General features: G+C 36.7%; 2 protein-coding genes and 1 long non-coding RNA gene across 13 annotated transcripts in view; 2 read left to right on the top strand and 1 right to left on the bottom strand.

The window, feature by feature from the left end:
- Positions 1-2,896, top strand: part of LOC105081377 (uncharacterized) — a 38,659-nt gene extending 35,763 nt beyond the window's left edge. For all 6 annotated transcript variants that reach the window (XR_012510635.1, XR_006720260.2, XR_836434.3 and 3 more), the window contains one exon: positions 793-2,896. This is a non-coding gene — a long non-coding RNA (uncharacterized LOC105081377). The remainder of the gene's footprint in view (positions 1-792) is intronic.
- ZCRB1 (zinc finger CCHC-type and RNA binding motif containing 1) lies at positions 2,831-12,650 on the bottom strand. Of its 3 annotated transcripts, none has more exons than XM_010970541.3 (8): positions 12,512-12,650; positions 11,335-11,420; positions 9,318-9,346; positions 7,428-7,539; positions 6,991-7,098; positions 4,433-4,545; positions 4,251-4,326; positions 2,831-3,437 (listed from the first exon to the last, which is right to left on the bottom strand). In XM_010970541.3, exons 2-8 carry the CDS (start codon positions 11,416-11,418, stop codon positions 3,306-3,308), a joined length of 654 nt encoding a protein of 217 aa, XP_010968843.1. In that variant the 5' UTR covers positions 11,419-11,420; positions 12,512-12,650; the 3' UTR covers positions 2,831-3,305. The 3 variants fall into 3 exon arrangements, with proteins under 3 accessions (XP_010968843.1, XP_010968842.1, XP_074231117.1); XM_010970540.3 differs by having other exon boundaries at positions 12,460-12,638; XM_074375016.1 differs by lacking the exon at positions 12,512-12,650 and adding an exon at positions 8,588-8,624 and having other exon boundaries at positions 11,335-11,394.
- A 4-nt stretch (positions 12,651-12,654) lies between these two features.
- Positions 12,655-13,287, top strand: part of PPHLN1 (periphilin 1) — a 119,353-nt gene continuing 118,720 nt past the window's right edge. For 2 of the 4 annotated variants that reach the window (XM_010970547.3, XM_010970546.3), the window contains exon 1: positions 12,655-12,767. The gene's annotated coding sequence lies outside the window, so the exon portion shown is untranslated. Of the gene's footprint in view, positions 12,768-12,858; positions 13,239-13,287 lie in introns of those variants that run through there. The other 2 variants (XM_074375015.1, XM_074375012.1) reach the window with 1 other exon arrangement.

Here is a 13,287-nt window from a genome sequence, read left to right as displayed (position 1 = left end):
TTAGAAGTAGGGGTGGTCACCTCTGCTATCTCATAAAGAAAGCTTGTTGGGAAACAAAGGTAGTACAGAGTAAAGCCGTGGTAAGAGACAAAGACAAATAGATTTCTAATTACATTTTTAACCCCTTCATCCATTTCTGAAGCTGAATGTCCCAGTTATGTGATCCAGTGACTCTTCCATCTCACCTTGTAAAAGTCATGCCTTCATTTCTCTACAAATAATTGAGTCTAAATAACCGGTCTATCTATGGTATATTCCATGTGAAGCTTTCAAGTACTTCTCTAGCCAAGGTTTTACTATTTACACATATTAATGCCTAAATATTTTTCATGATCACTGTTGTGTACCACATATACACCCACTTACGGAATAAAAAACAAAGAAATGAATTAACACTTAATAGTTATAAATATGTCCTATTATATGTGGCCATCTGTTTTTTGTAATAATCTGAACATTATAACCAGCAGTTCCAGAATAGGCACCTGGTCAAAAAAAAAAAACCCAAATGAATAAATAAATGATTGCAGAGGAAAAGAAAACATACCCAGCAAGACAAGCGTTCTCTTAACAAATGCTGTCATGTTAGAAATCACCTGGTTTATTAAAGGTCCGTAGTCCCTTTCTCTGAAACCCGTGGAGCCAGATAGATTTTTACAGCCAGAATTCCTCAGTTCCTCTATCCTCAGTTCCTCTAAGCTCCCCGTTTTTTCGTGTGGTCACTTGGGTCTCTACTGTGTTTGAGGCTTTCCTCAAATGCTTGTTGATGGTGGTCTGTGTTCATATTCGAAGGTGAAGCCCTTAAAAGCTGATCAGAAGCATCTATCACCACCACCATCACCACCTTGGGCATCGACTTGAGGGATTTTATTGTTGAACCGACTTGTTAAGAGGTCCCAAATTTCCAGTGTCTGTGTGTCTTTTCTCCTGGGAAGGACTATGCGTCCCCACCCGCGGCCCCCTGCCTGAGGTGAAATGAGCCTATCCGATGTATTCTGGACATTGGCGGGAAAAGGAGACTGCAGGTATCATGGTGCAGCATGATTGGGGGGTGGTAGGGAGGGTCCTGGTGGCCTGACTGCTCTTTACACAAAATTTTAACCAGTTACGCTTGTACATTTGTGTGGTAAAATATACATAGAAGTTACTATTTCAACCATTTTTAAGCATACAACTCAGTGGCATTAAGTACATTCACAGTGATGTGTAGCAATCACCACTATCCATACCCAAACCTTTGTCATCATCTTCAACAAAACCTCCACGCATTAAACACCAACACTCTGTCCCCCTTCTCCTGGTTCCTGGTGACCTCCGTTCTGTCTGTCTCTGTGAACTGGCCTATTCTGGTACCTCATATAAGAATTATACAGTATTTGTCCTTCTGTGTTCTTCACACCTTTTGACCTTTATATTTTTCAGTAACTCAGATTAAGTCAGTGCCCAAGGCCATCAGCTCTGAATGGCAACATGGCCACAGGAACCAGTGTCAAAAGACACTAGTCTCAACTGTTGGGCCGCTACTACCTCAGTGGTTGACTTTTGCCATCCATATGCCTGTGTATCCATATGTAGCAGGGATTTTGCATTTACCATTAAATACTGAATGTTTTTCAAACCATTAGGAATTCTCTGAAACATTTTAATGCTTCCTAACAGTCATTTTTTATGTATCATGCTTTATTTTTTATTGTTTTGAATTTTAAGTAACAGTATATACCTTCGTACATAAATACCTGTATTTCTGACTAGAACTCTATGGTAAAAGAGAATGTTATTTCTGGTTCAAACAATAGAACATAATTATTATTTGATACTTGTTAAATTACCCTTCAGAAATTAGCAAGTTTATAATACAAGTATTCTTAAGTCATCTTCATTACTACTAATTTTAATTAGGTAAAAATAAGGTTCTACTGGTTTTAAGTTATTCTTTAATAACTGGTAAAGAATATTTTTCATTTTCTCTATATTGCTTAGGCCACTAGCTCATTTTCTATTCTGTATTTTAAGGTATTCATGTGAACCTTTTCCTATATTTTGTGCCATATTTTTTCCCCCAATTTTTCCCTCATTTTAAATTTGATGAATTAATGGGTGAAACAGAATAGTCCAGCATTCAGTCATTTTGTCTGGTTTCCTCACTTGAGATCTAGATTTTTTTCATGGTGAGGGGTTAACACTTTCATTGCCTTTGTGGTTTCAAAGTAGAGATATTTTTATTGCTTTTAGTAATTAAGAAACTAGTAAGTTTTCTTTTCAAAAGCACTCACTGGTATAGAAATATAGAAAGCAGGAAATAAAAGGCTCCATAATCATATTCTCGTGTAACCATCTGCAGAACGTATGGGGAGATACAGTCGTAAATACAAAGAAAAATAATACATGAAAAAAATGAGGCAATTATTAACCCTAGGGAAAATATAATCATAGCACAGTCATTGGTTCTGAAGTGAACAGTATTTCAATGGGTGAAAATATAAACAATAAATATGGATTTAACCAAAAATTTTAACATAGCCATATTGGGAAGAGGGAGGAGGGTGGGGGGGAAGTAAATGAGATTGAAATATCCTCCTTTATCCTTTTATGTATTAATTGGAAGAAATCTATGTATTTTATTTAGCAATACATATATATACACGTGAAGAGAAACAGCTAAAGCAGCTGGCTGCTTCTGGGGAATGGAACTTGGTGCCAAAGGCAGGACAAATTACTGCTGTTTGGTTATAAGCCTCTGAGAGCTACTTCACTTTATATTTTGTGGGTAATTACAATGTATCCAGATTGGGATAAAGCTAAAAGAAATAAGATGGCAAAAACACCAATATTTAAAAATAAAGTTCTCTTGAGAAAGTTTTATTAATCTTTAATAATAATAAATCATTTAACTTTTTCACAGTCTTTATGAAGTTTTTGTTTTAAAGGTGAAGTTTATTTCTGAAGTCCTCGTGTAAACCAATCAGACAGGAATAAACTTTCATAATGAACTTCTCAAACAAATCTTTTAAAAATCTATCTTTTTTCTTGAGATGACAATAGCATTATTATGATAGTATTGTTTTCTTTTATACTCAAATGAACTATTTTCAAGATTAATGGTTATTAGCAAATCTTGATGCAAGATAGAAACATGATACCTTAAAATTACTTTTCAATTTCCTATGAACTATTTTAAAGTAAAAAACTATTTGGTACTAAGTGTTCTTATGTTCAAGTTCTAAAAGTAATCTTTACTCCCAACTGAATTTGGTACTGCAAGATTTGAAAAAAATTTTAATGATATTTACATAATAAATACAATTTTAATCACTAAGTTCCTCCTCATCACTGAAGTATGTGCTTTTCTTTATCCTTGGGCGTCTTGAATCATCTGATGTTGATGGACCCCCGGAACTGGGTTTCCACTTGTTTTGTTCTTCTTCAATTTTGGCTTGCTGTAACATGATTCAGAAAACAAAACAAAACACAGTCAGGAATCTGTTTAATATGATGCATGGTGCACTAGTTCAAAACATGGCAAAAGCACAGCACAAGTGCTGGCACTCTCCACCTCCTAGCCCACGCAGACAATTCTGCTCCACCAGGGTGCCACTCTCCGACTCCCAAGTTTTGCCCCAGTCTTAGCATGTTACTCAGAATTATTCCAGGCAATTTCTACTAATTAACAGGCACATGAAATAAAGCCTACTTGCCATCCCTGCTGGACGTGGGAATGTTACATAAAATTCAACATTAGATAACTAAAAGGAAAAATAAATTGATGTACGCACTTACAATTTTTCAGCTACATTAAAACAAAATAACTGGTTATATGAAATTAGGAAGTTATACGCCCTTCTTCAAAAAATGTTTCATATACTTGTATTAGGACCTGCAATGGTCAAAAATATGTTTTCTGTTTTGTTTTGAAATGAAGCTTCTTTTAAAATAGTATCTGTGATTTAGTAAAATCTTTTCCATTGGGCTAAATTCACTTTAATCAAATAGTCTGTCAATTCTACAATGAAAACAGATTATGATATTAAAAGTGTTGTGGGGCCCTTAAAATCTAGAAAGAACCAATGGGAACCCTTCCATCATACTGCTCTAAAGGTCTTAAAGAAAGAGCCTATCTCTTGAAGTTTAGGGGGTGGAGTGGAAAGACAGAGGTTGCCATGAGAAGACAACTAACAAAGTAAGACAGGAATGTAGAACTGCTGATGCAAGGTAGCTGCGGCCCGGTGCCTTTTAGAAGAACTATCTAGTACCTGGAAAGCTATGGCCTGACTGAGACTGTCAAGAGCGGGATCTTCCCCTTCATCTTCACTTTCTTCAACTTCTTCACTAAATTATTAAAAAAAAAAAAAAAAAAAAAGTCAGAATGCACTCGGTCAACAGTAAAAAGACAGAGGCAACACAATAATGTATTTAGTGAAGTGGATGTACATACATTTCTGCTTCTGGTTCAGGAACTTTCTTTTTTTTCTTTTTCTCTTTCTTCTTTGGAGGCTCCCGTTCTCCAAGCATATTTTTAGGACAGGCATAACTTAAGTGTCCACTTTCCTTTTGTTTGCCATTAACATGGAAAGAAAGAAATACTGTGTTGTTGTGTTATTAACAGAAACTTGGTGGTACCTTAAGACTAAAATGTTTTAGAACTTAAAAAAGAATGCTGCCACATTGGGAATATACACAAAGAAATTAAAACCTATTACTTCAATATTTAGAAGAGATTATGATATCTCAAGATTCAGGATATAAAACAATTCAAAATTTAAATGGACCATCTATGTTAAGTGTAAAAATTTTAAGTTATTATGATAAAATAGAGAAAAAACTATTCCTAACCTCCATGATGTTGTTTAACATTCTGTTCTGAAACAAATGAAAAATTGGGGGGTGAATAGCTCAGTGGTAAAGCACATGCATGAGGTCCTGGGTTCAATCCCCAGTACCTCTATTAAATAAATAATAATAATAAAAAAAATTTATTTTAAAAATGATTTTTAAAAAGCCCTTCTTAAAAAAATAAAAAATTAAAAATCTTCAATTTTCCTATTCATTTCCTTTTGCCTCTTTCATATCTAGACTCTATCTGCACTGTCCACTGATGGTAGCCACTGGCTGTAATTCTCTTGTGGTTACTGAGAACCAGTCTAAAGTGATATGCACTAAAATACACACTGGATTGTGAAGACAGTATGAGAAAAGAATGTAAAATATTGCAATTAAAAAAATATTAATTATATAATTCAAATGATAAAATTTTATACTAAATAAAACATTAATTTTTTTTTTTTTACTCTGCTTCTTTTTTTAATGTGGCTATTAGAAAATTTTAAATTACACTTGTGGCTTGCATACATTCATATTTGACAGTGCTGGATTAGCCATAATATTATACTGAGCCATAACACTGAGTTGTAAAACAAGACAATGAATCTGTATATCGGCTTACTAAAATAACTTTAAGAAGTAATATGTGAGAATGAGGGTGTGGGGAGAGACTGAGCCAGGATTAGAACAATAGAAGAGAAAAATAATCATGCGTTTCAAGTATACTTCACAAAGCATCAAATCAACTGTGTACTTTGTTTACCTGGGGACATGGCTGAACCCAAGACGTGTCATTGTTAATGAAATGCATGTACTTTGTTTACCTGGGGACCATGGCTGAACCCAAGACCTGTCATTGTTAATGAAATGCTGAGAGAATGTACTTAGAGAAGCATTTTCCAGACTGTTTTTGGAATAATGGTATACAAAAAGCTGTCAACACATCCCACACACAAAAAATGGGAGGTTTAGTAGTGAAGTAGATTTGGGAAAAACCAGGCTAAAATAAATGTAAGCAGATTTTTCTGAGGGGAAAATTTAAGAAATATAATGTGCAAAGTATAATATAACAAATCTATGGCTCCATTAACAAAAAAAGACAGATGAACAGATTATTCCAGGAGTTCTCAGATAACGTAATATTTAGTGTCAATATGTAGGTAACATACGTATCTATCTGATCATAACAGCTCCTCCTGCCTCCCTTCCTTATTTTTCTTTTCAAACAAAACTCAGGACTCTGGAACACAGTTTCTGAAACATTAACTTAGATGTCACAATCACAAAAGTTGACAGAATGTACCCAGGGCCTTGCTTGCTCTCTCTTGCCATCCACCCATCCATCCACCTATCCACCCACCCGCCCATCTATCTGTGTATCTATATAATTTTGAGGGGAAGAGGACCCCAATCCATTTCCTTCTATCTTCCACATGATTTTGTAGCCAGGGCAGTATCTCTCAATAATCCTCTCTTCAGTAAAAAGCTCCCCATTAACCTCTGGATCCTGCTTTGAGAGAGAGAGTGTATATGTATGTATGTGTGTATATATATGTATATGTATATATATATATTTGAAATAGACAACGAGACCCAGACTGAAATTCTTTTGATACCATTATGGGTCTCATGCAAAATTATTTTGTGGCTGTACATTACCCTTAATTACCTAAAGTTTAAATGGGTAACAACAGATGATGAGAACCAAATAAGAAAATCTGGGTATAGTTCAGTTACTTAACTATTAGCAGTACTAATGGGGAAAAAAAAACCTTTCAAAACAATATCCAAAGAAGATAGGTCATGTGATAATGTTTTAAGTGAACTGTGATGCTTAATCATTGGCAAAATATTATAGAAACACAAAAATTTATGGGTCACTAAAATGTTTCAGACAATAATATAAGTAACTAGTCTTAACACTACCTAATCTAACAATTTTCAAAGATTTAGAAACTGGAGAAAATACCACTCTGTTTACCCAACTCAAGTTATCTTTACATACTCCATTTCAGTTGAGTTTACTTATGTGAGCTTAGAGTCTCAAAGTAAAACAACCTTCATAACCCAATTTTAGCCAACCAGAAGTTTTGGAGGGCCCAAATAAAACACTGATGTGGGAAATGCCTTCAGGTAAACAATGGGAAATTACACTGTTTTAGGCATACTCACGCCACATTCGTAACACTTCGACTTATCAAAGTAGTTCCGCCTTCGGATGAACTCAGCTGCTCTTCCATTGTCGATAGCAATGCTTGCTTTTATCACTCTACCAAATAACTAGGCCAGAGAAAAACGTAAATGCAGAAGGATGTATTTCATTGACACCTAAATTGCGGTTATTGGATCCCATTTCTTAAAACCTTCAATTCCATTTTATTTTTTAGATTATTTTAGCAACTGCCTACTTAGGTGTGACAAATTCTGTCTTGTTATTCCTTCTCTTCTACCAGTACAGTTTTGACCTATTTTCTTTTCTAGAAGTTAAAAATACCCTCAGGACCCACTAATATCCATCAGGCTTGACCATCCACTGCATCCCCACATTTTTAGCCTGGATGAGCACCAAGGCTTTTGGTTAAAAACCTTGTCAGGAATGAATGGCTTACCTGTTTGTTGTTTATTGCCTTGGTACAGTTTTGTGCAGAGTCTTTATCCAAAAATAAAATAAATGCAACCCCTTTACTCTTCCTGGTATCTTTGTCTTTCATTATTGTAACCCTTAAAGCATAAACAAACAGCCAATTAAAAATAATGAGGCAGCAAAAAATAAAACATGAATAAATTCTTGGAAAACTCAAGTGTTCAAAAAGGTTAAGAAATTTACAGAGTAAGTAAGAGACAATACATTTGACATTTCACAAACAGCTATCTCCTCAAAGTCATGGCATATCAAGAAGAATGGAAATGAAAGTGTGATACTGGTTTACTACAAGTGAACACAGCTATGACTAGGAGTATCTGATAAATCAAACATTCATCGCAGGTTGAAGGATGAAGTAAGAGAGTACAGAGACAACGGGCTCCTGAAGGGCAAGCCTAATTCCTCTTTTCTACTAACTCCCTCCATTCTGCACGAAAAAAACGAAACTGAGTATTCTCTCCTACACAAAAAGTGATTTACTCAAATTATTTTTTCCATAGGTTTTAAAATCTAACTATATTCTTAACATTCTTTTAAAGAATCTCCAGTTCTGAGCTTCTTAGCCATACCACAAGGTACCTAAGTGACAGGGACAGTGATAAGATCACAGAGCCCGCTTTTTCTCCTAATCCCTTACATATACCTTGCTCATCGTAAGTCAGTAAATACAGTCTGAAAAAACAATATTCAACAGGGCTCTTTGGAGAAATAGCTGATTCCAAGCCGGGGATAGGGTAAGTACAGGATGAACTGGGAACATCTTGTTATGTCAGAAAGGAAGTACTTAAAAAAAAAAAAGAGAAGTGATGGGGCATGGCACATAAACAGAGAAGCCAGCTGAAGGGAGTGCCCACTGGCCAAATCGAGGACAATCTCGGTACCAAAATAATTAAATACAGTAATGAATTATAAACCACAGGAAAAAAGGAATTCGTAAGTCCATACTGATGATAAATAAATAAGTGGAGGAGAAAGGAGGGCTATTGCTTACAGCAGAATGCTAAGGGATGACCAGTTAATGCACAGGGAGTGTAGAGTTGGAGAATCACTATTTGCAACAAACATGGTAAAGACAGGGCATTTTGATGATTTTTTAATATAGAAGTAAGTTTAAATGAAGTTAACCTTAGGATGCAGATGAACTTCAACTGTTTAACAAGAGCTATAAGAAAAAGCAACTAGTCAAGATAAATATGCTATAAATTCTTGGGATTTTAAGTAGATTTTAAATTTATGCCAGGGCATATATCCGTTATAAGATAGTTAGAATAACAGTATTTTGCGTTTACTTTATGCTCGGATTAACCCTGTATTGTTCAAGAGTCAACTGTATCTGTTTTTACATTCCATTTGTTTGACAAATGATAATTTGTAGTATACTTGATAATACACCTTCTAGTAACCAAAGTAAAATTTAATCAGAGCCTTTAATTTATATCTTACGTTGGATAATCAAATCAGTTTTAGTTCTTAGTAATATGGTACAAAATTACATTGTTTAAATAAATTACATATATATATATAAAAGATATATAAAAGAATACCATGAAATCATTAAATACAAGGATGTATCCTTACAGTACATGGAAAGACATTTATGATATAATGTCACATTAAAAAGACAACAAAATTGCATGTACAGAATTGAGTCTTTTAAAAAAATTATCTATCCATGTTTATATATTTAAAAAATAACTGAAATACCCATGAAATGTTAACAGTAGTATTTTTATTTTCTTGTTATTTCAAATGTTTTATTAAAAAAAAGTAAATCTACTTCCATTTACAAAATAATGGAGAAGTAAATTCAGATAAACTTTTAAACGAAGTTTTAAAATTTGATATAAATACTTACTTTACAACTTTGCCATACTTGGAAAATATCTGAAACAAAAGACCACATAATAATTTACAATTTAACTTAAAATCATAAAAAAAATTAAATTTTCACGTTTTATATATGATGACCACATTCTTTGTTGTAGTTCATGAAAATTTTTAGCCTCTAGTCTAGAAGGCAGGCCCTAGAAAATACACTTTTTTTAGTGACTAGAATAATATTCTTTTATTTTGTTATTGGTATCACAAATACCTGCCTCAGTTCCTAAGTTTCTGACAAAAGAGTGCAAGCTGAGGGGAAAACCACTCTTCATGGGTGGTAGACTGCTGCTGTGTCCCTGTCCTGTATCCATGGCAACTATCAACCCACCACAGCTCCGGGGAAACTTCGTGCTTCCAATATCAATGTTGTGGAATATTACTGTTCCTCGCCCACCCCACACCCCATCAAGCAATCACTGCGTCAGAAGACAGATCCTTACTTAGACTGTTTATAAAACAAAAAGCTTCTATAATGAAAAATTCATTCCCCTCAGTCTCTTTCTTCTGCCCACCCTGATATGCAGGTGGCCCTTTCTTCTCTTTTTCATCTACATCTTCTCTCCAAGCACTCTCATCTACTTCTACCGTCTCAGCCAGCACCTATATACTAAAAGTTCCTATTTATTACATAATGCTTTGTAGAAAAGTCTTTCAGGATACATTAATATATGCAATCAATAATAATAAATTTTTGAGTTCTATGATGAAGTTGTGTAATGCTGGAACATAGTATAACTGAATCGCAGTGTCAGTAATACTGAATTCTGAAGACCAATAAAGATAGTTTTCTATAGAACATTTTCTAATGGTTTCTCATTTTACTCAGAGTCCTTACCATTATCTATGCAAGCCCTGTAAGACACCCCTCAATAGGCTTACCTCTGACTGCCCCTCCTCTTCTCTCCACCTGATTTACTGGCTGACTGAAACGCTTGTCCCCCAACACATCTGCACAGCTGCCTTTTACCTCCTTCAGCTCTTTAATCAAAAGTCACCTCTCAAAGTAAAATTTCACCCCTATTCCCAACCTAACATTTAATAACCCTCCTTTCCTACTTTATTTTTGTCTCCTTAGCACCTATCATCTTAGCATTAACCTACTATCTAACAAATAATATCATTTGACTTTTTAATATCTCAAATTGCTTCTCTAGCTTGCTACACTGTGAGTGCCAAAAGGGATTTTCATCTTTTTGTTCACTGATGTGTTCCTGGTACCTGTAAGAGTGCTCAGCATACAGTAAGTGTTCAGTAAATACAGAAATGTCTCTATTTTGGTATAAAGACGGAAGCTAAAGTTCATTTTCTTCTCTGTTCTTTGAGGCTCAAGCTATCTTAATTAATCAAGTGTGATGTATCACCTATGTAGAATCTCTCTACTTAACATCTACCCAAAGTAGCAGAGAGAAGAGGGCACACTTCAAAGAAAGGATTCATGTCATTCCTTCCAACCACCCATCTGCAGGACAGGAGCAGCTGGAAATCTTGTTCTCTGTAAAGAGGTGGAAGATGTTGGAAGGGATTTTTTTTTTTCTCCTCCCATCACCCCTATCGTGAATTGAAAACAAACTTATTGAACTGTTAAGTTTTCGCCACATACATAAAGTAAGATATGCTTTAAGAATCTGAGGAATAAGAAAGGGACCTGTTTTGCTTCCATCGGCCCTTTCCTCCAAAACCTCCACCCCACTACCAGTTTCAAAAGCAAAGTAAGCAAGCAGAAAGATCAACTTCATTATGCTAGTTGTGTCTTCTGTATTTATTAAAAACTCCTTATTCTCTATAAAGCACTGCAAATTCTCTTTGGAAATTAGAAGTTGTCTAATTTTTTCCACTTACTTATGTTTACAATAGAAGTCTTTGGTATTAATGATTTAAATCCACTGTAATGTACATATTTAAAATTTTGCCTAAGAGATCTGTTTGCTTAAGCTACATCTGTATCTCAAATAAAGAAGCCCGCAGATAACCGTACTAATACAAAAACTTACCCGGTATAAGTCATTGTTGGTCAGGGAAAAGGGCAAGTTGGATACATACACTGTGCTTTTACTTGGGGCCAATCCACCACTCATTTCTGAGAAAAACAAACAAACAAACTCAGAAGCAATTTAAACCAGATATTCTTCATTCCAAGTAAAACCAATAGTGTAGGCAACGTCAGATTTATAAACCTTCCTAACTTCTTTATACTTAAGAACAATGACTCCAGTTGCCTGAATTAAGGAATTCCCTTTCTCCAGATGCCACTTAAAAGTTTTCTGGTCTTCTTTTCAAGTAGATTCTTTACACTAACCCTTTCAGTGCTGGAGTATGGTGTCAAGAGGTGAGTTTCAAAACAGATGAAGGAAAAACTTTGAGGCTACTCTCAGCCTCCCTTTCAGCTTAACTGCAAGAAAGTGCTTTCCAATATGCCTACCCACCTGTGAAAAAGCCTGGGCACTCAGAAAGAACCTTAGCCATTGATTTTCACTAATTTGGTTGGGGACCTTTTCGGTAGCCTTAATATTTTTCTCTGGAGTGGTGTCAGGAAGAAATTTTAGCTTCACATTTTGATGATGTAAATAAAGTTCTTTCAAATCACGAATTTTTCACATTACTGCTAAATTATGAAATGATACCTTTTATTATATGAAATTTTCAGGCCCGGAAGAGTACTGACCTATGTAAGTATTTTCAAGCGTACAAATATAATCTGTAATTCATTTTCATACCGTATTTAACAAAGTCAGCAAATTATCTGTGAAAATTGTATCAGACTCAACCAAGTTCAAATTTTCGATTTAAAGAATGTGTGGTGTGTCTTTAAGATCACGAATGGCAAAATACTGGTTGTAAGTCGTGCCAATTCGCGATATAACGGGAAAACTGCTTGATGCTTGGGGATGTTTGGGGGGATTTAGACAACTTCAGGAACTCAGCATCACAGGTCGCTTTTTAAAAGCTTCCACGTGAAACTTCACACATTAGCCGTTCTGGAGTGAACGGCGAGGGCAGGCAAAGGTATTAATGTCCTGTAATTTAAAAAGGGTAGTGGGAGAGAGACAAATGGTTCCGGCAGCTGGGTCTGGGAAGGGGCCCGCAGAGAGAAAGGCCGCAACTGAAGAGGCGTTTACCTTCAGGTGGGGCGGGCCAGGGAGACCAGAAGAGCGCGAGCCCTCAGCTCACCTGGGGCTCAAGCCCGACTGTTCGACGCCCCTCGCAGCTGCCTCGGCATCACGGGTCCCGGGAGGGGTCAGGCGCCGTGGACGAGAAGGTAGCAGCACTGCCTCTTCTTCCCAGCTCTCCTCCGACCCGAGCCCCGGAGGCGGGGCTAGGGGCGGGCGCTGCTGCTGACGTCTTTACGCGCGCCGGAAGTGCCTGCTGGGAGCGCGGCGACGAGCGGACGACTACACTTACGGGGTCTCCCGGCGGCCCAGAGTCGGTGAGCGCATATTACCTTTCCGAGACGGAGACGGGGACGGGGGCGGGCGCGCGGGCCGCTACACTGGGAAGCGGGGAGCGGGGCGGACGGGCGTTTCCGCGGCGGGACTTGGCGTCTCCCGCTGCATTTGAATCTTGCACCGGTTCTGCCTCTGCGGTTGAGGGTGGAGAGACGCAGTGGAGTTTGGAATAAAGGAAAGTGTTGAGGCTGTGGTATAGGTTCACTTCTCTTTAGCGCCGTAATGTGCAAAAAGAGGACTGAACTAGGTGACTTCAGTGACCCGAGATCTGTTAGGAAGTCGGTCATTTTACTGAATGTATTCGACGTGCTCAGTTCGGGATTAGGCACTTCGGAAGCTACCAAAAAAAGTGTAAAACAGGCCTTTTTTCCGGAGGATAGTTCAGTCTCTTCGGGGAGACAAGGTCAACTTGGGGACACTCGGATTCACAGAATGACTCATCTTGAATACTGGTATGGACAACTATTAAACTTCTTGGCACCTTTTTTCTGCCTATAAAGC

The sequence above is a fragment of the Camelus bactrianus genome, chromosome 12, assembly GCF_048773025.1.
Source record: "Camelus bactrianus isolate YW-2024 breed Bactrian camel chromosome 12, ASM4877302v1, whole genome shotgun sequence".
Lineage (NCBI taxonomy): Eukaryota > Metazoa > Chordata > Mammalia > Artiodactyla > Camelidae > Camelus > Camelus bactrianus.
The sequence above is the reverse complement of the archived record's forward strand: the minus strand, read 5'-3'. Positions and strand labels throughout refer to the sequence as shown.